The sequence below is a fragment of the Monodelphis domestica genome, chromosome 4 (genome assembly GCF_027887165.1).
Source record: "Monodelphis domestica isolate mMonDom1 chromosome 4, mMonDom1.pri, whole genome shotgun sequence".
Classification (NCBI taxonomy): Eukaryota; Metazoa; Chordata; class Mammalia; order Didelphimorphia; family Didelphidae; genus Monodelphis; species Monodelphis domestica.
In genome coordinates, this window is record NC_077230.1 from 4,331,263 (window position 1) to 4,355,328 (window position 24,066).

The 24,066-nt window shown below is 37.4% G+C and overlaps 1 protein-coding gene and 1 pseudogene across 5 annotated transcripts in view; one reads left to right on the plus strand and one right to left on the minus strand.

The window, feature by feature from the left end:
- ERG (ETS transcription factor ERG) overlaps positions 1 to 24,066 on the plus strand; it is a 175,031-nt gene that overhangs the window by 105,565 nt on the left and 45,400 nt on the right. For all 5 annotated transcript variants that reach the window (XM_007493097.3, XM_007493096.3, XM_007493095.3 and 2 more), the window contains one exon: positions 1,656 to 1,873. In XM_007493097.3, coding sequence (XP_007493159.1) covers positions 1,734 to 1,873 — 140 coding nt within the window. In that variant the 5' untranslated portion in view covers positions 1,656 to 1,733. The remainder of the gene's footprint in view (positions 1 to 1,655; positions 1,874 to 24,066) is intronic.
- LOC103098395 (calcium load-activated calcium channel-like) lies at positions 11,597 to 21,567 on the minus strand (annotated as a pseudogene).

Here is a 24,066-nt window from a genome sequence, read left to right on the forward strand (position 1 = left end):
GAAGGAAATAGGAACCAATACGTAGAACCCCAGAGAGAAATGGTTGACAAATGGTAAAGTTCAAAGATGAAGAGAAGAGTCAGTGGAAATAAGGTTGCCTAATATGAGAATAAGCTAAGTTAACTGAAGAAACAGAGTACTGGGGGGGGGGGGGTAACAATGCAATGGGGAGGGGGATAATAATTTGAGAAAAGCTGATGTCAGAGACAAATGGAGAAGAATATAAACCTAAGTCTCATATCTCTAACTGTGAATTGATTAAACAATCCAATAAAATGGAAATGAGTGGCAAATTGGATAAGAAAGCAAAACTCTACAATCTGTTGCTTATAAAACACACATTTAGAAAACAAAAACCTACACCAAAAATTGAAGGGTTGATTTTTTTTTTTACTGTGCACCATGTAAATGCAAGAGTTCTAACTGTGTTATCTGACAAAGCAAAAACAAACATTCAAAATGTAAAAAAGGGAAACAAGGAAGCTACATCATGCTGAAAGGATAGCAAACCGTTATCAGTAATCAGCTTATATACTCCATATGCCTTTACATCCAAATTCATAAAGGAAACATTAATTGAACAAAAAGACAGACAGTAATACAATAGTGACAGGAGGCTCCAATATTCCTCTAGCAGTCTTGGATAAATCTAACTAAAGAATGAAAGGGAAAATAAATTGAACTTAAACTGAACAAATTGCTGGAGAAACTAGAGCTAAAAGACTTACGGCATCTTCTAAATGGGATTCCAAAGGAATATAGCATTACATGGAACTTTGATAAAAAATTTGAAACAAACATAAAAATACATAGGTAAAACACCTTTTATTGACCTTATGGTCACAAAGAAGTAGTTATTGGCTCTTGGACAACAAATTAAATTACAGATCCAAATTGAGACAACAATGAAATATTAAATAATGAATGGCTCAAAGAACAAATAATAATGTAAAGGAAAATAATAATGATGAAACAGTCCAAATTTTCTGGAATACAACTAAACATGACTGGTGGGGAATCATATCCTTATGAACATACAATAAGAAAGTAAAAAAAATGGAAAAATCCTTAGGAGATAGAAAAATTAATGAATCCAATGTGCATTTTTAAAACTTAGAGAACTCTGGTAGTCCTTTCTTTCTTTAATTTTCACTTTCTTTCCAAGAAATTGATAGGAACTTCTTATCCATAGTTTCTTAGGCATACAACTACAATGGAGCCAACCCTTGCTTTATGCTTAGTCATACTACTGATTTGTGAATCTGTTTTTAATACCATTCAGTAGATATTTAGATGGCAGATGGCACTTGTCAGACAGCTTTATATGAAGTTGAATGTTCTATAGAATCTTTGTAATTCAACCTTCTTGAGGTAAGGTAAATATGGATGTTATATGCTGTTGGAGATGCAGCTATTATGATTCAAAATCTAGCAGAGTTTTTCAATGCTGACCTATTCCAAATAAATGCAACAGAAAAAATGAAGCAGAAAGAGACTTTCTCTGCATTCTGGCAAGTGATGGGAATATTGAGTCCTTGGGAAAAAAATCTGTGGTTCAGTTCAAATTATCATGGAAACTCAACATTTGTTCTAAGCCTTTGTTGCTGATTGTCTATGGAAGTTTTCTGAATAATAGTTTGCTTTTTGGTTTTCAGGAAGCATTATCAGTGGTGAGTGAGGATCAATCATTATTTGAATGTGCTTACGGGACGCCACACCTTGGTAAGACTGAGATGACTGCATCCTCCTCCAGTGAATATGGACAGACTTCCAAGATGAGTCCACGTATCCCTCAGCAGGACTGGCTACCACAGCCCCCACCCAGAGTCACTATCAAGATGGAATGTAACTCTAATCAAGTTAATGGGTCAAGGTAAGGTATTTTAAAATAGAATTTGAAATGAAAACACCAGAAAGAATGTGGAAATTGCTCTTTTCTTCAAAGTTCTTCAAAGTAGTAATGATGAATTACTCTGAGAAAAAATATGGTTTCTTTTCATTTGGACAGACGCAGTAGAATTTAGTCCTATATTAAATGAAAGTTTCCTTTGAAAGTATAACATACTATTTAATTCTCAAAACAAAGAATCTAGAAAGACAACATGCTCAAATATGGGAGGTTTTATCTTTGAATCATTTATTGTTTGAAAAATGATGCAAAATGATTTTATATTTTTAAAGATGGAGGAGTCATCAGATAAATTGTATATATGAGGCACAAGTATATATTGTTTACTTGGACCTGTACACATATGAATATGAATCCTATTTGTTTGTTTATTTATGCTTGCGACAAAGCATGAGTTTTTCCCCATAAATATTAAACATACTCATTAAAATCTGACCAATTTTTGATATGTTATTAAACACAGAATTTTTCCAAAGAGCAAAATATTTTTTAAAAAGAAATCCAGACAACTTCTTGTCTATTAATGCCTTCTTTCTCCAAAGGAGAAAAGAATGACTTTGTCTCTTCCCACCTGAGAGGAGAGCTATTATCAACACTTGTGAGCATTTCCTGGTCCTGGTACCCAATTCACTCATAGTTTATAGAGTAGATGTCCCTTGGGCTCTCAGATGCAGAAAAACTGGATCTCATTGGTCTAGAAGGAGAAAGTTCAGGTTCAAATAGCTGAAGCTTCAGTGGTCATCAGGCTATAGGCATCTTGTGCAATGCTGGCTCACTCTTAAAACCATTGCATTGGGCATGGTGACTCACACAAATGATCATCTTGATCATCATTCAAGTCACTTCGTCTCCCCACATGGTGACACCAAAGTGTTTTTAGGCAGTAATATTTTATTCTGTCTCAATTACATTTAAAAACAATTTAAAATGTTTGCTAATATTTTGAGTTCCAAATTCTCTCCTTCCCTTTCCTCACCGTCCCCAGAGGGAAAGCAATTATCAAATTATATATGAAATTATCAAATATATATGGGTTGTGTATGTGCTATAATGAAACATATTTCCATATTCATCATGTTATGGATGAAAGTACATATCACACACACACACACACAACAAAGAAAGAAACCTATGAAGAAAATAAAATGAAAAAAAATGGCATGCTTCTATCTGCACTCAAACTCCCTCAGTTTGTGCATAGTAGCTGATTGTGCATAGCATTTTTCATCATGAGTCTTTTGGAGTTAGTTATCTTAGATCATTGTGCTGCGAATAATTGCTAAGCCCTTCGCAGTTGAATATTGTACAATATTGCTGTTATTGTAGTCCAAGTTCTCCTATTCTTTTCACTTCACTTTGCTGGGATCTTTGAGTTTATCAAACACTATCTTGCTGAGGTCATTTATCTCCAGTCTATTCCATTGATCCACCCTTCTATCTCTTAGCCAGGACCAGATTGTTTTGATGAGCACTGCTTTATAGCAGAGTTCATGATCTGGAACTGCTAGGCCACTTTTTTTTTTCATTGATTTCATTGATATTCTTGAACTTTTGTTCTTCCAGATGAACTTTGTTATTTTTTTCTAATTCAATAAATACATTTTTGCTGGTTTTATAGGTATGGCACTGAATAAGTAAATTAATTTAGGCAGGATTATAATTTTTATTACATTGGCTTATCCTACCCATGAGCAATTAATGGTTTTCCAGTTGTTTAGATCTAGTGTTAATTGTGTGAAAAGCGTTTTGTAGTTGTGTTCATATAATCCTTTTTTGGTTTGGCAGATAGAATCCCAACTATTTTATATTGTCTAGAGTGATTCTAAATGGAGCTACTCTTTCTAACTCTTGCTGCTGAGTTTTGTTGGAAATATATAGAAATGCTGATGATTTATGTGGGTTTCTTTTGTGTATGGCAACTTTTTAAAAGTTATTAATCCATTAGTTTCTTAGTCAATTTTCTAGGATTCTCTAAGTATACTATCATATCATTTGCAAAAAGTGATAATTTAGTTTCCTCATTGCTTACTTTAATCCCTTCAACTTCTTTTTTCTTCTCTAATTGCTATCATTTGCATTTCTAGCAGAATGTTAAATAATAGAGGTGATAATGAGTATCCCTGCTTCATTCCTGATCTTATTGGGAAGGCTTGTTACTTATCTCCATTGCAGATTATACTTGATGATGGTTTTAAATAAGTACTACTTATATAGAGGAAGACCCTTCTATTCCTCTACTTTCTATTGTTTTCAATAGGAATAGGTGTTGTATTTTGTCAAAGGCTTTTCCTGCATCTATTGAAATAATTATGAGATTTGTTAGTTTGATTATTGATATGGTCAATTATGTTGATGGTTTTCCTTATTAAACCAACCCTGCACTCCTGGTCATAATGAATAATACTTGTGATATATTGCTGTAGTCTCTTTGCTAGTACTTTATTTAAGATTTTTGCATCTATGTTCATTAAGGACATTGGTTTGTAGTTTTCTTTCTCTGTTTTGGTTTTCCTGACTTGGGTATCAGTACCATATTTGCATCATAAAAATAATTTGATATAACTCCTTCTTTGCTTATTTTGTCAAATAGTTTATATAGTATTGAGATTAGTTGTTCTTTAAATGTTTGATAGAATTCACTTGTGAATCCATCTGGCTCTAGGGATTTTTTCTTAAGGAGTTCCTTGATGCTTGTTCAATTTCTTTTTTCCTGATATGGAATTATTTAAGCATGCTATTTCCTCTTTTGTTAATCTAGGCAATTTATATTTCCAAAAATATTTCACCTAAATTTTCATTTTATTGACATATAATTAGGTGAAAAACTTATTGCCTTAATTTCCTTTCTTTTAGAGGTGAAAGCACCCTTTTCTTTTTTGATATTTTTAATCTGATTCTCTTCTTTCTTTTTTAAAATTAAATTAATCAACACTTTATTTTATTTGTTTCTTTCACAAAACAACTCCTAGTCTTATCTATTAGTTAAATAATTCTTTTATTTTCAATTTTATTAACTTCTCCTTTAATTCTTAGGATATCTAATTTAGTTTTTATCTGGAGATTTTTAATTTGTTCTTTTTCTAGTCTTTTAGCTACATGCTCAATTCATTGATCACTTTTCCCCTCTATTTTGTTGATATACACACTCAGGAATATAAAATTTCCTCTGAGTACTGCTTTGGTTGTATCCCAGGGATTTTGATTTATTGATATATTTTTATTCTCATCAACAAAATCAGTAATTGTTTCTATTATTTGTTTTTTAACCCATCAGTTTTGAAGAATTAGATTATTTAGTTTCCAACTCATTTTTAATTTGCCTCTCTAGGAACCCTAATTCATTCTAATTGGTATCACAAGATGATCTGGAAAAGTTTCATTTATTATTTCTGCTTTTCTGCATTTGTTTGTGATGTTTTTATGCCCTAGTACATCATCACTATTCACTAGTACACTTTCAAATTTGTGAAAGTACCATGTCCTGCTCAAAAGAAGGTGTATTGCTTTTTATTCCTGCTCAATTTTCTCCAGATATCTATTAACTCTAATTTTTCTAACATTTCATTCACTCCCCTTACTTCTTTTACTTTTAATTTATTATTATTATTATTTTTTACTTTTAATTTATTTTTTGGTTTGATTTATTTAGTTTTGATAGGGAAAGGTTGAGGTCCCCATAAGTATAGTTTTAGTATCTATTTCCTCTTTAAGCTCCTTTCATTTCTCCTTTAAAAATGTACTAGAAACCCTAGAAGTAGCAATTAGAGAAGATAAAGAAATTGAAGTTATCAAAATAGGCAATGAGGAGACCAACCTATCACTCTTTGCAGATGATATGATGGTCTACTTAAAGAATCCTAGAGAATCAACTAAAAAGCTAGTAGAAATAATTAACAACTTTAGCAAAGTGGCAGGACACAAAATAAACCCAAACAAGTCATCAGTATTTCTATTTATTTCCAACACATCTCAGCAGCAAGAATTAGAAAGAGAAATTCCATTTAAAATCACCCTAGACAATATAAAATACTTAGGAATCTATCTGCTGAGACAAACACAGGAACTATATGAACACAACTATAAAATGCTCGCCCACAATTTAAACTAGATCTAAACAATTGGAAAGACATTAATTGCTCATGAGTAGGATGAGCTAAAACAATAAAAATGACAATCCTACGCAAATTAATTTACTTATTTAATGCCACACCCATTGAACTACCAATAACCTTTTTTACTGAATTAGAAAAAAAACATAACAAAGTTCATTTGGAAGAACAAAAGATCAAGGATATCCAGGGAAATAATGAAAAAAAAATGCAAAGGAAAGTGGCCTTGTAGTCTCAGATCTCAAACTATACTATTAAGCAGTGGTCATCAAAACCATATGGTACTGGCTAAGGGGCAGAAAGGAGGATTAGTGGAATAGACTTGGGGTAAGTGACCTCAGCAAGACAGTCTATGATAAGCCCAAAGGTCCCAGATTTTGGGACCAAAATCCACTCTTTTATAAAAACTGCTGGGAAAATTGGAAGACAGTATAGGAGAGATGTGGTTTGGGTCAACATCTCACACTCTGCACCAAGATAAACTCAGAATGGGTGAATGACCTGAATATAAAGAAGGAAGCTATAAGCAAATTAGGTGAATACAGAATAGTATACATGTCAGATCTTTGGGGAAAGGAAAGATTTTAAGAACAAGAAATAGCTAGAAAAAACTACAAAATGTAAAATAACTTTGATTACATTAAATTAAAAAGGTTTTGTACAAACAAAACCAATGCAACCAAAATTAGAATGGAGGCAACGAGTTGGGAAACAATCTTTATAACAAAAACCTCTGACAAAGGTCGAATTACTCAAATTTATAGAAAGCTAAATCAGTTGTACAAAAAAATCAAGCCATTCTCCAAATGATAAATGGGCAAAGGACATGAATAGGCAATTTTCAGTTAAAGACATCAAAACTGTTAATAAGCACATGAAAAAGTGTTCTAAATCTCTTATAATCAGAGAGATGCAAATAAAAACCACTCTGAGGTATCATCTCACACCTAGCAGATTGGCCAAAATGTCAGCAAAGGAAAGTAATGAATGTTGGAGGGGATGTGGTCGGGGACATTAATATTACTGGTGGAGTTGTGAATTGATCCAACCATTCTAGAGGGCAATTTGGAACTCTGCCCAAAGGCCACTAAAAGACTCTTTGCCCTTTGATCCAGTCATAGCACTGCTGGGTTTGTACCCCAAAGAGATAATAAGGAAAAAGACCTGTACAAGAATATTCATAGCTGAGCTCTTTGTGGTGGCAAAAAATTGGAAAATGAGGGGATGCCCTTCCATTGGGAAATGGCTGAACAAACTGTGGTATATGTGGATGATGGAATACTATTGTGCTATAAGGTATGATGAACAGAACCAGGAGAACATTATTCACAGGGACTGATACACTGTGGTACAATTGAATGTAATGGACTTCTTTATTAGTGGCAATGCAGTGATCCTGAACGACTCAGAGGGTTCTACGAGAAAGAACACTATCCACATTCAGAGGAAAAAATGTGGAAGTAGAAACACAGAAAAAAAACAACTGCTTGATTACATGGGCTGATGGGGATATGATTAGGGATATTGACTCTAAATGATCATCCTAGGGCAAACATCAACCACATGGAAATAGGTTCTGATCAAGGACACATGTAAAACCCAGTGGAATTGAGCATCAGCTATGGGAAGGGGTTTGGTGAGGGGAGGGAGGGAAAGAATATGATTCTTGCAACCAAGGAATAATGTTCTAAATTGACTAAATAAAATTTTCTAAAAAAAAAATTAAAAATAAAAAAAATTTAAAATCTGGATGCTATGACATTTGATGTATATATATTGAGATTTGATATTTCTTCTCTATCTATGCTGCCTTTTATCCAGATGTAATTGCCTTCCTTATCTCTTTAAATGAAATCTATTTTTACTTTAGCTTTGTTTGAGATCATGATGGTTACTCTTGCCTTCTTTGTCTCAACTTGAACCCCAATAGATTCTGGTCCAGCCTCTTACCTTTACCTGTGTGTCTACCTGCTTCAAGTGTGTTTCTTATAAATAACATATGGTAGGATTCTGGTTTTTAATTCACTCTTTTATGTGCTTCAGTTTTATGGGTTAATTCATCCCATTTATGTTCACAGTTATGATTACCATCTGCACTTTCCCCTCCATTTTGACTTTCTCCTTTAATACTGCCCTTTCTCCTTTCACTCTTTCCCTCTTCTCCATTGTTTTAGTCAGTCTCCTGTCTTCCTTCTCCCTTATATCACTCCCCTCTCCATCCACCTCTCTTTTTATTCCCCTCCTACTATAGGGTCTTTTGATTATACACCTAGCCTTACCCTTCCTTATACTACTCCCCTTCCCACTATTGAGTTTCTTATTCCCCTTATACTTCTTTATAGGGCAAGATACAATTCTATATTGCAATGAACCTGGCTGTTCTTCCTTCTCTAAGCCAACTCCAATAAGAGTACAGTTTAAGTATTCCCCATCAATAACATCTTCTTCCCTTCCATTGTATTAGGCTTCTTCCCCCCATCCCCACACTCTTCTTTATGTGATATAATTTATCCCATTTTACTTCTCTTTTCCCATTTCTCTTAGTAGTTCCCTCTTTTTCACCCCTAGTTTTATTATTATTTTTGGACATATCCTAATCAGTTTACTACCACACCCTCTATGTATATTTCTTCTCATTATTATGATAATGATAACTTTTAAGAGTTATAAATATTATCTTCCCATATAGGAATATAAACTATTTGATTTTATTGATGCCCTTAAATTTTGTTCTTTTTCTTATTTACCTTTTTATACTTCTTTTGAATTGTATATTTGGGCATCAAATTTTCTGCTTAAGTCTGGTATTTTCTTCAGGAATGTTTTGAAAATTTTCTATTTTATTAAATGACTACATTTTTTCCATAAAAGAATATGGTCATGGGGGCAGCTGGGTGGCTTAGTGGATTGAGAGTCAGGCCTAGAGACAGGAGGTCCTAGGTTCAAATCTGGCCTCAGACACTTCCCAGCTGTGTGATCCTGGGCAAGTCACTTGACCCCCATTGCCTAGCCCTTACCACCCTTCTGCCTTGGAGCCAATACACAGTATTGACTCCAAGATGGAAGGTAAGGGTTTAAAAAAAAAGAATATGGTCAGTTTTGCTGGGTAGTTGTTTCTTTGTTGTAAACCCAGTTCTCTTGCCTTCTGAAATATATTCCCAGCCTTCTGGTCCTTCAATGTGGAGGCTGCCAAATTTTGTGTAACCTGACGGGCTCCATTATATTTGAATTGTTTCTTTCTGGGTGTTTATGGTATTTTCTCCTTGACTTGGGAGGTCTTGGCTATAACATTCCTTGGAGTTGTCATTTGGGAATTTAATTCAGAAGGGTGATCTTTGGATTCTTTAAATCTCTATTTTACCCTCTTGTTCAAGAATATCAGGGCAGTTTTTAAAGATAATTTTCTATAGTATGATGTCTAGGATTTCTATTTCTTAAATTGTCTCTTCTGCATCTATTTTTCAAGGTTAGTTATTTTTTCAATGAAATACTTCAATTTTCTTCTATTATTACAATCTTTTGATTTTATTTTGTTTCTTGATATCTCTTATAGTCATTAGCTTCTATTGCCCAATTGTAATTTTTTTAAATTGATTTTTTTAAATTTTAAAAATGATTTTTTTAAATTTAAAAAAAATAAAAAAAATTTTTTTAAAAACATTTTAAAAAATGGTTTTTTCCCATGACTTTTGAATCTACCCTTTCCATTCCCATACCCTTTTCAAACAATTCTTTTCCTCATTTAACTTTTTCACTTCTTTTCCTAGTAAGTTAATTCTGGCTTTTAAGATTCTGTTTTCTTCCTAGGATTCATGTGCCTTCTTTTCCAGATGACTTATTTTGCTTTTTAAGCTGTTGTTTTCTTTTCCCCATTTTTCTTCAGCCTGTCTTTTTTGATTTGTGAATTCTTTTTTGAGCTCTTCCAGAGCTTGAGTCCAATTCCCAGTTTCTTTTGAAGTTTTGCTTGAAGTTCATTGGATCCTGTCATCCTCTGCTGGTTTTCCTTGGTCTTTATCCCCATAGAAATTTTCTATCATTACCTTCTGTTAAAGCTAAATTAAACTCTGGTTTTTAATTTCCATAAAGCTTATTAATATTTACTTGAACAAGAAAAGGCAGACAGCTAGAGAGAAAGAAGTCTATTCTAAACTAGTTACATGGTGCTTCTCCACATGACTCTCTCTCAGTTTCTGTCCTTTCACCAGGTGCCTGAGTGAACATAGAGAGGCCACTTCCTGGAACTCCCTCTTTTATATCTTCTGCTTTACCCTTGAATCCTAACCTGCTCCTTTTCAGGTCCTAGGTCACTATCCTGTGACCCACCCTGAAGTGCACTGACATGATGTGGCACATGCAATACACAGGTAGGACTTCAGGACGTGATCCTTAAAGGGGATGGGGGTTCTCTTCACACACTTTTTTCTGTTGTTTACTCCTTTACTCTTTCTTCTTCCCCCCACTGTGGACTATAGGCTAGGCCTTCTGCTGGTTTACTGAAGCTGCTCTGCTCCTCTGCTGCTGTACTAGATTAAGCTAAGAGTTAACCTGCCCGGGGATCAAATCTTCACCGTAGGCAGTTTAGGGGCCGAGATGCCCATCTAGGTGGCCCCTTGTTCCTCCCTGCCAACACCTGTCAGAGCTCAGAACCTCAAGTGGTGCGTATGAGATGTTCCTTTGAAGTTGCAGTCCCTGCCCTGGTTCCCAAAGTGAGCCCACCTCTAATTGCAGGTCTCATTGTGGTAGGCAGGGAGGGAGTAGGGTTCATCAAGCCTGGTTTTACTTCCCCTCTCCCTTTTATACTGTGCAAATCGACTCTCTCTGCCTACCTTTCAAGTTGTGTTCAGCAGGAGAGCCTCATGCCTCCACCTTATTGATGGCTTTGGATGGCTGTCTTTTTGAAGTGCTTTTTAAAGACTGGTATGGAAGGGTGGTCAGAGAGCTTTCAGCTTTTGCTGCTCATAAGCCTCCATCTTAACTCCCCAACTGATCCATTTGTATGAGGTAGGTTGGGATTTCTGTAAATTGTTGTTGATAAAAAGTAATCCAATGATTGCAAAGCATTTTACCATTATGAACCCAATTTTTTAACATGCCAAAACAAGGTGTATTTATTAGGATTATAAGATTATCTAATGCATGAAGTGGCACAAAGAAAGGTCTCCTTCAGGTCAGTCATCACCTAATATTTTAGCTGGGAAAAAATTCATAAACCAAATTCTCTCTTTGCGGGTTCCTAGGTCCGAGTTCAGTTCGCCTCCCTGTGAATTCATTCCTAGCCTTTTTCCATGGCAGATAACACCTATCAGAACTCTGAGCTGAGTCACACCAAAAATGTTCTAAGAATATGACAGGCATAACAGGAAAGAGCCCTTGTGTCTCAACCACACAAACACCACTTAAACTTATCTAACACACACATAGTATTTTAAACTTTCAGCTTTGACAGACAGGCACAATCATGAATCGTGTCGGACGTTCTCATTCCGTTTATGTTCAGAGGACTGAGACTAGCTCAGAAAGCTGGGAAGGGGCCCTTGCTGCTAACAGTGTCTGCTACTCAAAGTGAAATAGGGGCAGTTTGGTTTGAGTGTCTGAGTAAGGAGGAAAGAAATGAAAAGGCTTTTGGGTTTGGTCTCAGGAGAATTTTCCAGCTGGATACGGGGGACCCAGAAAACCCCTGGCTTGCTTGGTGGCAGCCCAAGAAGGAGCAAGACCAAGCATCTTCTGAATAAGGTACAGAGGCTAGAGAGCATGATGAAGGAACAGTCTGTATAATCTTCTCCCAACAGATTATGATGAAATAGTCCTTGAATTAGGAAAGAGGCATGAAGGGAAGCTTTGCCAACACGCTGCCATCAGATATGGAGTTGAACATTCCCATCAGGGCAGTAAAACCAAAGCTAATTGTAGATGTCGATTTCATTCAAACCATTCACAGATCCCTGTTGTTATTCTTCGGCTTCTCCTCCTGCCTCTCTGTTTTCTTCTTTTGCTGATGACAAAGTGATTCCACTTTTTTGTTTCTTTCTTCTTTTCCAATGTTTTGCTCTGCTTTTCCACTTCAGCTTTTAATCTCCTAAACGTGACTGGCCTGTAAACCGGTACCCAAGTTATACCCTCAGTTAGCAGTGCCACACACACAGAGATGAAAACAATGAGGAGGGTGTCAGCAAATATGGTGCTCAGGCTGAAGCTCCCTGAGCCCTTCCAGAGAGGGTGGGTCAACACCAGTGGAAGCTCAGGAAAGGCAGTAGAAGGTGAATTTAATGTGTTTTGATAGCAACTTACTTCAAAGGAAAGTTATTATGTAAGATTTTGCTAAGATTTAGTGAGAAATATGTTCAAGTAAAGAATCAGATCTCTTGGCTCAGTTTTTTTGTACAGAAAAAAAATTATTACTTGGGTTTCTTGAACAATACATTTCCATAAAACCAAATGAATGACTCCATAGAAAAGAAAGATTGGATTGTGCATGTATGCGTGGTTTTTTTGTTGTTGTCAATTGTTTATCTTGGTGCTGTCAGCCAGTCAATAAGCATCTAAGTCAGTGCTAGTTACTTTATAAACAGATGGACAGTAAGAATACAGTTCTTGTACTCTGAGTCTTAACTCAAAAGTAAAGATGCCAGGGTTTTTGGGAAGGACCTTGTTTCCCAAGCAACTGGTATTCTTCAACTTTAACCTTAGCATGTTTACTAAGACATGAAACAGAATACTTTCGGTAGAATGGAAGCCACTGCCATTTAAAATATTTTTCATACAAATAATAAAGTAAAATGGGGGTGATAGGAAGGGGGAAGAACCTATATTATAGGTCAACTGGGAAGTTATCGAGATTGTGGCTTGTATATCACCATATCCGACTTTAAAATCCACCTCATCCCTAATCAAAAATAACTTGCTTGCACTACAAAATATTTCATAGTTGTAGCATAGGCTCATAGGTTTAATTATATCAATCTAGATGAGATATTTAAGTTCCATTGAGTTTTAACCCCTTATTTTATTTTATTTTTTAAATCAATTTCATTATGCTTTTTGGATTCACACTCTCTCCCACCTTGTCTTTTACTCCACCTGTCCAAAGAAACCAATAAAAAGTGATAAATTTATATGGTTGAGCAAAACAAATGCCCACATTGGGCGCCATTTTTAAAATGGTTAATCTGCTTAATGAGTCTATCACCTCTCTATGGGAAGTGAGTAGTATGCTTCATCGTGACTCCCCAGAAATTGTCATTGGTCCTTATGTTGACAAGTCACTGAATCATTCAAAGTTGTTTGTCTTTACAATATTGCTGTTATTGTATAAATAGTTCTCCTGATTCTGCTCACTTCACTTTGAACCATTTCATTCAAATCTTCTTAGGTTTATCTGAAGTCATTCCTTTGTCAATTATTATAGCACTACAGTATTCCATTATATTAATATAAATGGTTCAGCCATTTTTACAGTGATCAGTAGCCTCAGTTTGCAAATCTTTCCCCCATGAAAGAGCTGCTATATATGGATCTTATTCCTCTTTATTTGGTCTCTTTGGGATTTAGTAGTATCACTGAGTGAAAGGGTAAGCACAGTTTGATATTTTGGAGAACATAGAAGCAAACTGTTTTCCAAAACGACTGAACCCATTCTCAGTCCCACCACCAAGGTCTGAATATGCCTGTTTCCCTCCAGCTTCTCCAGCATTTGCCATTTCCCATTTTTGCTTCCTTTAGCAGTCTAGTAGGTGTGAAGTAGTACTGAGAGGGGAAATGAGAGAAATTGATATTTCTTTACTTATTAGTGATGTAGAGAATTTTTCATGTATGTATTTTGTGTGGCTTGGCTTTTTTTCTCTCTGAAGACTACCTCTTTGTTTCCTTTGACCATTTATCAACTGAGGAATGGTTATTATTCTGAAAAATTTGAATCCATTTCTTACTTACCTTGGAAATGAGAATTAAACAGAGAAACTGACAGCAAAAATATTTTCCCAATTTCCTGCCTCTCTTCTAATTGTAGCTTCACTTGGTTATGTTTGTGCAAAAACTTTCAACACCCTCCTTTAGCAGAGAGATTGACTTGCTCAACATCATGATAGGGCTAAGTGTTAATGGTAGACTTTCAGCACATGCCCTCTGACACCAGATCCTTCATGCCCTTCTCTGTACCACACTGCCATTGCAAAAAGCCCACCGTAGCACCAAAGATCTAGAACCCAAATGGACCCAGGAGGCCACATAGCACAGACAGACACAACCTCATTTCACACAGGAAGGAACTGATCACCAGGGAAAGAGTGCCAAAGTCACACAGTAGAATTTGAACCCAGGTCCTGTCTTCAATTTATATGGTCTACATTCTGTTTGTTCATAGCTGTTCTTGTGTTGACTCTCCAAAGGGACTTTGAGTTCCTTGAGATACAGAACTAATGTTTTGTTTGTATGTCGAACACTTAGCACAGCACTTGGAACTCAGCAGGCATAAATACTGGCAACTTTAGTTGACTTTGTTATGTTGTCTACAGTTAGCAGACACTTTTCCTTCCCTTCAGCCTCCAATGTTTACATTAATGGAGAAATGAGAATTTGTAGTCAAGTTGAAGTTAGTCTCTCCTCCATTATTCAATGCAAAGAGCATGGATAGTGTCTCTAGCCTGCTTGGCTGGAACCAAATGGACAATCTGCTCGTGATGCTCCCAAGATCCAAAGCAGTTGTGAGCAGGCAAGCGTACAAACAAGTGTAAAAATGCCCACAGCACAAGGTGGTCTTTGTTAGTAACCAACTCTCATTGCACTGAAGTAGAGGGCTGTTACATTTCAGTCCAGGAACAGGTTTTGCTTTCAGCCTATTGGACCTCAACAGGTCACATCTAGCATTCCTTTCATCTTTGCACCCTGTGGAATAAGGATGGTTTGTGCACTTTTGGTCCTTGGACAGATTGTGCAGAGCACCCTTGGGAGGCTGATCACGAATGAAACCCACTGCCTTGACACACCATGCTGCAATTCACCAAGTTCCTTCTCCTCTAGCTCTCCCCTACTATTGTGGTCCTTTAACTATTTCTGGTTCAATTCAACAGTCTGTTCAGCATGTGAAAGTCTTCCTTATCTAGTTTCAAGAAGATTTGGAATCAGATTCTGCCTCTGACACTCGTTGTGGCCATAGGAGAGTCATTTAACCACTCGGTACCCAACACCAACGGGTTACTAAGAAGTTGATTTACCTAAGTAGAGGAAATTTTAGCAATGAGAGAGAGAGACAGAGAGACAAAGAGACAGAGAGAGAGAGAGAGACAGAGAGAGGGCGGAAGAGAGGGAGGGAGATGAAGAGGGAGAGAGTAGTGAAACTACAAGTTTGACCAAAATATCATGTAGCTTTTTTCAAAAGCAAAAATGAGGCAAAAGAGCCTTATCACAGTCAAAAATCATTTTAGTTGAGCATCTATTCTAGCTAACCGTTAGTTTTTACTTCATTTCCAATTTTCATAACCTTAAGAGGCACAAAGTAATTTCATCAGGAGAAAGACAATTTCTTACAAGTTGGACTACAGGATCTCCAAAGTTCCTTCCATTTTTAAATTCTGTGACCCCTACGAAGTTTGGGTAGGATTCACCAGAGATTATGCTGCTGACATAATTTTAGGAATCTCGGTGCCAACTCCTCATCATCAAGGAATAGAAATAGTACTCAAGTGGAATTTTATACGTATGCCATAAGTACAGTCATCAAATCGCGAGACAAGCTTGATTCAGAACAATGATTGAACCACATTGAGAGAGAAAGAGACAGAGACAGAGAGAGAGAGAGAGAGACAGAGTCAGAGAGAGACAGAGAGAGACAGAGACAGAGACAGAGACAGAGAGGGAGAGGAAGACTTATAATGAATAACACAAATTGTCTAAGAGTTGGAAATGACTTTAATTGTGCCCTCTTTATTTTAGAGAGGAAGAATAAGTGAATATTAGATTGGAAAGAAATTCAGATTCTATGTGTAGTAGAAAATTTAGTGGGGCAGCTAGAGAGCACGATGGATAGAGTTCCAGGCCTGGAGGGAGGAGGACCTGACTTCAAATACGGCCTCAAATATTTTCTAGCTGGTGACCCTGAGCAAATCACTTAATTTCAACTGACTAGCGCTTACCTTTCTTTTCTCTTAGAATTGATTGATTCTAAGACAAAAGATAATATTGTTTTTTAATAATATTTAGCCAGCATAGAAACAACAAGTAGCCTGAGGTTCTACGTCTGGGATTTCTGTTTGTACTTGGAGAATCACAAATCGTTGCTGACTTTGCTTCTGCTCAGGGAGAGCCTCTGAAACGCCGTCCCCATTACTTCTGCCACCAGAATTCTGATGATTCTGTTGGATGCACACAATTGCCTTCTTGTTTTGAGTCCTTTGAGGGAAAAAAGTGCCTTTTAACTCTTCTTACCTTCTCACATGTGTGTGCTTGCATTTCCCTCTCTCTCTCCTATGCCAACTGTTATTAAGCCTGGAATTCTAATGAAGAATAGTTGAACTATTGATTAATTTGTTCCTTGGTTGGGGACGTCGCCCATCCTCCCGATCACTGACTAAACTAGCTTCACATCAGAATGACATTGACAATATTATTCTCAGGATGAGAATAATAACAACAAACTTGGCATTTCTTAGATATTCTCTCACTTTATAAATGGATGTTAGTGAAATTCCCAATTACTTTTTCCATAAGTGCTTTTCCCATTAATTAAAAAAAACTCCAAACCATTTTTAGGAAAAAAATATTATATTTTCCTGATTCATTTTCCCTTAATTCTCATAAATATTGTTTGAAATGAGTTCTTTTATGCCCATTAAAATAACTTAAAGTTATTTTACTGGAGATTTGAGCCCAATTCTCCCTTGATCATAGACAGGATACTAATTATACCTAATGATACATGTAGATGGCACATTGGATAGAATATTTGACTTGAAATTAGAAAGACCCGAGTTCAAATCCCACCTCAAATGCTAGCTGGACATGTAACTTTAATTCTTTTGTTCTTGATTTCCTCATCTGTAATGGAAAGGTACCAATAATAGCATACACTTCACAAAGTTGTTATGAGGATCAGATGAAAGAATTTCTAGGAATTCTTTTTTTTTTTTTTAAATATATTTTATTTGATCATTTCCAAGCATTATTCGTTAAAGACATAGATCATTTTCTTTTCCTCCCCCCCCCACCCCCCATAGCCGACGCGTAAGTCCACTGGGCATTAGATGTTTTCTTGATTTGAACCCATTGCTTTGTTGATAGTATTTGCATTAGAGTGTTCATTTAAAGTCTATCCTCTGTCATGTCCCCTCAACCTCTGTATTCAGGCAGTTGCTTTTTCTCGGTGTTTCCACTCCCATAGTTTATCCTTTGCTTATGAATGGTGTTTTTTTTTCTCCTGGATCCCTGAAAGTTGTTCAGGGACATTACACCGCCCCTAATGGAGAAGTCCATTACGTTCGATTATACCACAGTGTATTAGTCTCTGTGTACAATGTTCTCCTGGTTCTGCTCCTCTCGCTCTGCATCACTTCCTGGAGGTTGTTCCAGTCTCCATGGAACTTCTCCACTTTATTATTCCTTTGAGCACAATAGTATTCCATCACCAACATATACCACAGTTTGTTCAGCCATTCCCCAATTGATGGGCATCCCCTCATTTTCCAGTTTTGGGCCACCACAAAGAGCGCAGCTATGAATATTTTTGTACAAGTCTTTGTGTCCATTATCTCTTTGGGGTACAGACCCAGCAGTGCTATGGCTGGGTCAAAGGGTAGATATTCTTTTGTCGCCCTTTGGGCATAGTTCCAAATTGCCCTCCAAAATGGTTGGATCAGTTCACAACTCCACCAGCAATGAATTAATGTCCCTACTTTGCCACATCCCCTCCAGCATTCATTACTTTCCTTTGCTGTTATGTTAGCCAATCTGCTAGGTGTGAGGTGATACCTCAGAGTTGTTTTGATTTGCATCTCTCTGATTATAAGAGATGTAGAACACTTCTTCATGTGCTTGTTAATAGTTTTGATTTCTTTATCTGAGAACTGCCTATCCATTTCCCTTGCCCATTTATCAATTGGAGAATGGCTTGATTTTTTGTACAATTGATTTAGCTCATTATAAATATGAGTAATTAAACCTTTGTCAGAGGTTTCTATGAAGATTTTTTCCCAATTTGTTGTTTCCCTTCTGATTTTAGTTATATTGGTTTTGTTTGTACAAAAGCTTTTTAGTTTGATGTAGTCAAAATTATTTATTTTACATTTTGTGATTCTTTCTATATCTTGCTTGGTTTTAAAGCCTTTCCCCTCCCAAAGGTCTGACATGTATACTATTCTGTGTTTACCCAATTTACTTATGGTTTCCTTCTTTATGTTTAAGTCACTCACCCATTTTGAATTTATCTTGGTGTAGGGTGTGAGGTGTTGATCTATTCCTAGTCTCTCCCACACTGTCTTCCAATTTTCCCAGCAGTTTTTATCGAATAGTGGATTTTTGTCCCAAAAGCTGGGATCTTTGGGTTTATCGTATACTGTCTTACTGAGGTCGTTTTCCCCCAGTCTATTCCACTGATCTTCCTTTCTGTTTCTTAGCCAGTACCAAATTGTTTTGATGACTGCTGCTTTGTAATATAGTTTTAGGTCAGGGACTGCAAGGCCCCCATCATATGTGTTTTTTTTTCATTAATTCCCTGGATATCCTTGATCTTTTGTTCTTCCAAATGAACTTTGTTATGGTTTTTTCTAAATCAGTGAAGAAGTATTTTGGTAGTTCAATGGGTATGGCACTAAATAGATAAATAAGTTTGGGTAGGATGGTCATTTTTATTATATTGGCTCGTCCTATCCATGAGCAGTTAATGTTTTTCCAATTGTTCAAGTCTAGTTTTAGTTGTGTGGCGAGTGTTTTGTAGTTGTGTTCATATAGTTCCTGTGTTTGTCTTGGGAGATAGATTCCTAGGTATTTTATTTTGTCTAAGGTGATTTTGAATGGGATTTCTCTTTCTAGTTCTTGCTGCTGAGCTGTGTTGGAGATATATAGAAAAGCTGATGATTTATGTGGGTTTATTTTGTATCCTGCAACTTTGCTAAAGTTGTTGATTATTTCAATTAGCTTTTTGGTTGAATCTCTAGGATTCTTTAAGTAGACCATCATGTCATCCGCAAAGAGTGATAACTTGGTCTCCTCCTTGCCTATTCTGATACCTTCAATTTCTTTATCTTCTCTAATTGCTACTGCTAGTGTTTCTAGTACAATGTCAAATAGTAGAGGTGATAATGGGCATCCTTGTTTCACTCCTGATCTTACTGGGAATGCGTCTAGTTTATCCCCATTGCAGATGATATTAGCTGTTGGTTTTAGATATATACTGTTTATTATTTTTAGGAATGACCCTTCTATTCCTATGCTTTCTAGTGTTTTTAATAGGAATGGGTGTTGTATTTTATCAAAGGCTTTTTCTGCATCTATTGAGATAATCATGTGGTTCTTGCTAGTTTGCTTGTTGATGTGGTCAATTATGTGGATGGTTTTCCTAATGTTGAACCAGCCCTGCATCCCTGGTATGAATCCTACTTGATCATGGTGAATGATCCTTCTGATCACTTGCTGGAGTCTTTTTGCTTTTCTAGGAATTCTTTGTAAACGTAGGACAGTGTAGAAATGCTAGCTAGCATTAAGATAGACCTTTCTTACCATATCATGTTAAGAAGCTTCTCAGCAGTTTCCTCCCTTTATTCTTGTTGACTTGCTCCATGTCTCAGAAAATGATGCAGCCCCAACAGTAGCCCCACTTCTTCTATTGTTGCCTCAGTGGGTTACGGGGGCATCAGAGAATTCAGATGGACAAAGTTGCTATGAGGTTGGTGCTCCAATTGCAGACCTTTTTAGAATGGCAGAGCTGCTACATGAGTGCAAACAGAATGCACAGGATTCTATATTGGGCATAGAAGGCATAAGAGAGTAATTCCTCCAGTTTACTGCTTCTAAATACTTATTCCATGTTGAGGAGGGTGGGAGAAACCATTACATTTTAAAAGAGAACTTAAGAAAACTGAGTTTGATTCCAGAATGGGGACTCACAATAGCTTGAGAAACGGGACATGGATTTGTGATTCCCTTAATATAGGGAACTCTAGGTGAGGGAATTCCTTCCACTGAGGCAGGTCAGAACCTTCTCTGCAATTGACAGTCTAAAGGAATGACATAGATCACAGGGAGGTAAATGCTCTAACCAGGGCTGCACAGACAGTCTATCGCAGAGAAAATGTCAACACTGGCGTTTCAGGTTTCAAAGCCACTTCTTTATCTACACTTACCATCTTAAATTCACTAGAGTATCCTCAGCAATTTAAGAGATATCTTGCTAAAAGCTCATCAGCAAAAAAAAAAAAGACTAAAAAGATAATCTATCAAAAAACCCTGGAAAGACAAAGTGAAGCGAGCAGGATTGGAGAATGTTCGAAGTCATAAAAACAACTTCCTGTTATGATCAACTCTGAATGGCTTAATTATCCAATAAGGCAAGGATCCAGGCCAACGCCAAGCAACTCATGACAAAACTGGACATCTACTACCACCGAAGGAAAACAATATGGTGCACGTTGAAACATCCAATTCTTTATTTCCTCCAGGAATTTAGCGTCTTTAGCGTAAGCCACGTGCTTCTTTTTTCACATAATGAACAAGGAGCTATGGATTACATGTTCATATGTGGACTACCTACATCACACTGTCTGCCTTCATGGAGGGGTGGCAGGGAGGGCAAAAACGGATGAAACATTGGGTTCTTTAATGTAAAAGTGGGTTTTTTATACAAACACATTTATTAGAATTTATCACACCGTTGTAATAATATGTATTCTATTATTGCCATATTACATAAAAGATTATGATGTAAAAAATAAAAAGAAATGGCAAAAAAGGAAACACTCCTATGAAAGGCTCAGATATTTTACTCCCATTAAAAGATTATTTCTAGAAGCAACTCATGACAAAGTGCATCATTTTGCTCTGGAAATACTGACAAATAAAATGGAGGATGTTAGCAAGCGTGTCAAGGGTTCAAATACCGCGCATTAGTGATCTGTTTGAAGGTACACGAATGGCTGGCTTTACCTTCTGAGAACATGGCACGAAGCTTGCTGGAAAGAGAAGATTTTGCATACTAAGAAGTCCCTTTTCAAGAAGCTTTCCCCCACCACGTGGTAACGTATTCATGCAGTGGCAGCCACAAGCTCACTGATGCAGGGAGACTAAAGTGGAACATTTAAATAACAGTTAACAATGATCTGAATAATGACAGCTCTGTCACGAGGAGAGCTTACGTTTATGATTCTAAGAATCTCTTTCTTGGCCATGTAGAGCATCGTGTGTGAATGTGACCATCAAGAAACCAGCGAGTGAGGTATGAACTAGATAGGAAACGATCTCCTCCAACGAGTCATGTCTTTAGAGCACCGTGACGACCGCGTCCTGGGCCAGGCAGCCCATGTTGGTTCGTGAGCCGTCTCCAAGTTCTCCAGTCCAGGCCAGAGCCATCATTTTAGGGTACCAAATACTTGGTGAAGGACATGAACAGTACCCAAAGGAACACATCCAAGATGGTTTCCCTGACCATTATTCCTGCCCCCCCCCCCAATCATCACCCCCTAAATGCTGGACGAAGCCTTTGCACATCTAGATTACGAGACAAAGGTGGCAATTGAAGCCTCAGACACGACCCAAAGGGCAGTTTAATGATACAGCAGCGGATTCACATGTAGTTGAACCCCTGAGTGAAGCAAAGGAAGACGCTGCTACTGTAGCTATAGGAGTTCTTGAAACAGTATTGCCTACTTCGACCAGCAATAATTTTGCTGTGTCTTATTTGGACAGCTTTTTCTATCGCCTTGACAAAAAGGTTGATTTGTCGCTGTTGTTGTTCAGTCACGTCTCCCTCTTAATGACTCCCATTCAGGTTTTCTTGGCAAAGATACTAAATTCAGTTCATTTTCAGATCAAGAAAGGAGACAGCGTGAAATGACTTAGCCAGGGCCACGCAACAAGTAAGTGAGTGAGGAGAGATTTTAATTCAGGAAGATGTCTTGCCTGACTTCAAGCCCAGCCCTCTATCTACTCCACCATGTAGCTGCCTCCAAAAGGATGGTATGACTCATTTAGTTCTTTGAGTGCTGTTGCTCTGGACCACGACCATCACTGTCATTGAAGTTACAAGTTTCAAGGGATGAAGTTGAAATGCAGATACAGTACTTCAACTAGAGGCAGGAAGCATCGAAGGAATCAAAAGATGCCTCGACCTCCGATACAAGAAGAAATAAGTCAGGTAAAAACGCCTCCTAATTCAGGGTGTATTTTGTGCTTCTGGGCACTTGTAGTAGGCACTTCGCACCTTGGAGTCACTGCAGCCTGAGGTGGCCCGATGAGAGCTTGCCAAGCCCTTTTCAGAGCTGCTCATCCACCTTTGGTGTCTGCCTGTCACCTCACTATCCCTTGTGGCTCTGAGAAGCTTTAGCACGAGGGGCAGCCACACCCCAATCAAACTGAGCTAAATGGGCTAAACTACATTGAGGATAACTAATGAGCCATCAGTCCATGAGTGAGTTAGGGAGCTGGCTACCATGAACATGGGAAGGCTTCCCCTGCTGGAATAGAGGCTGCAGCGTGATCAGAGCTGGGCCAGACATTAAAGATGCTAAAGTCATTTATTAAAGTCATCCCAGGCCAGCACCACCCACTCCTCTTGATTTTTTGTCTTGCCAATTGACTTGGATGACTTTGGGAGAGAGAGTGAGGCTAAAGGCTGTGCAGCTCCGCCTCCCTGGAATTTAATTCTTGGCACAAGTCAAGATATCACCTCGTCATGCCATTTGTCCTTTAAAATGAAGGACAAACAATAACAGAGTGATGTTACAGCACACAGAATGTCCTCCACGCAAGGAAAAATTTTATCTATCAAAAGATTCGCCCAAATCATGATCACTAGCAACCTCAAAACAAAGGCCACTAGAGAAAGAAAAGGAAGTTCAGCATCATTTCTTTTTTCATGGACCAAAAGCAAAGTTCACTCCAATGTATCCAGAATCAAGATGGCGAGTTACCTTGAGCTGAAATGATACAGTTTTCAGATAGGGCTTTTGTTTGGTCTTGAAAGCACTGCACGGCTGTATCAAATGTTCACAGATTGGTGGACTTAAAAAAGAAAAGCAATTACTAAGCCTAAAATAAGAGCTATGGCTTTGAGATATTCCGGTGTCCTAAACTTTAAGGAAATGTTCCAACACTGGGACGTAGATGCAAAGTTGAGCTCCAGTTGGCTCAGGAAATGCCACCCAAGTCTGACAAGTTACTGCTAGCTGAGTGTCAGACTTTCATTCTAATTAGACTGAGAATCGACTGCTTTTGCAAAGTTGTACCTTAATTAACATCCATTTCCCCAAATTTAATGCTACATGAAATAAATTCCTAAAATAGGTTTTTCTTAGCCCCAAAGGGGCTCTTTGTGCTTCTCAAGAAGCAACATTTTAGATGAGTGACAAATGAGATAGAAAAAAGGCCAAAAGAGTCTTAGCTCTCAGGGAGCTCAATGTACTGAAACAACATGCCAAATCCCATGTTTGCAAAGGAAGGTATATGTAGGATAATTTGAAGAGCATCTCAAGGACTAGACACTGGAACGGAGGGGAACACCAGAGACTTGAAGGGAGCTAGAGAAGCCTGGAGGTGAAGATGAGGATGAAGAAGGTTCAAAGCCTTGAGGACAGCCAGGAAAGGGAATGGAGTCCAGAGATGAAAGATTGTGGACAAGGAGCAATAGAAGAGGTCAGTGTCGCTGGGAATAAAGTGTAGGAACATCGAAAAGGTCAGAGAAGTTCATTTTGATAGGGAGTGGACAATGGGCTGGAGTGCAGAAAGACTGAGAGCAGGAAGACCAGCCAGAAAATTATTGCGATAGTCCAACCATGAAGTGATAATGGCCTGCGGTAGGATGGTGGCATTATTAGAGAGCAGAAAAGGACATGTACGAAAACAGAATCAATA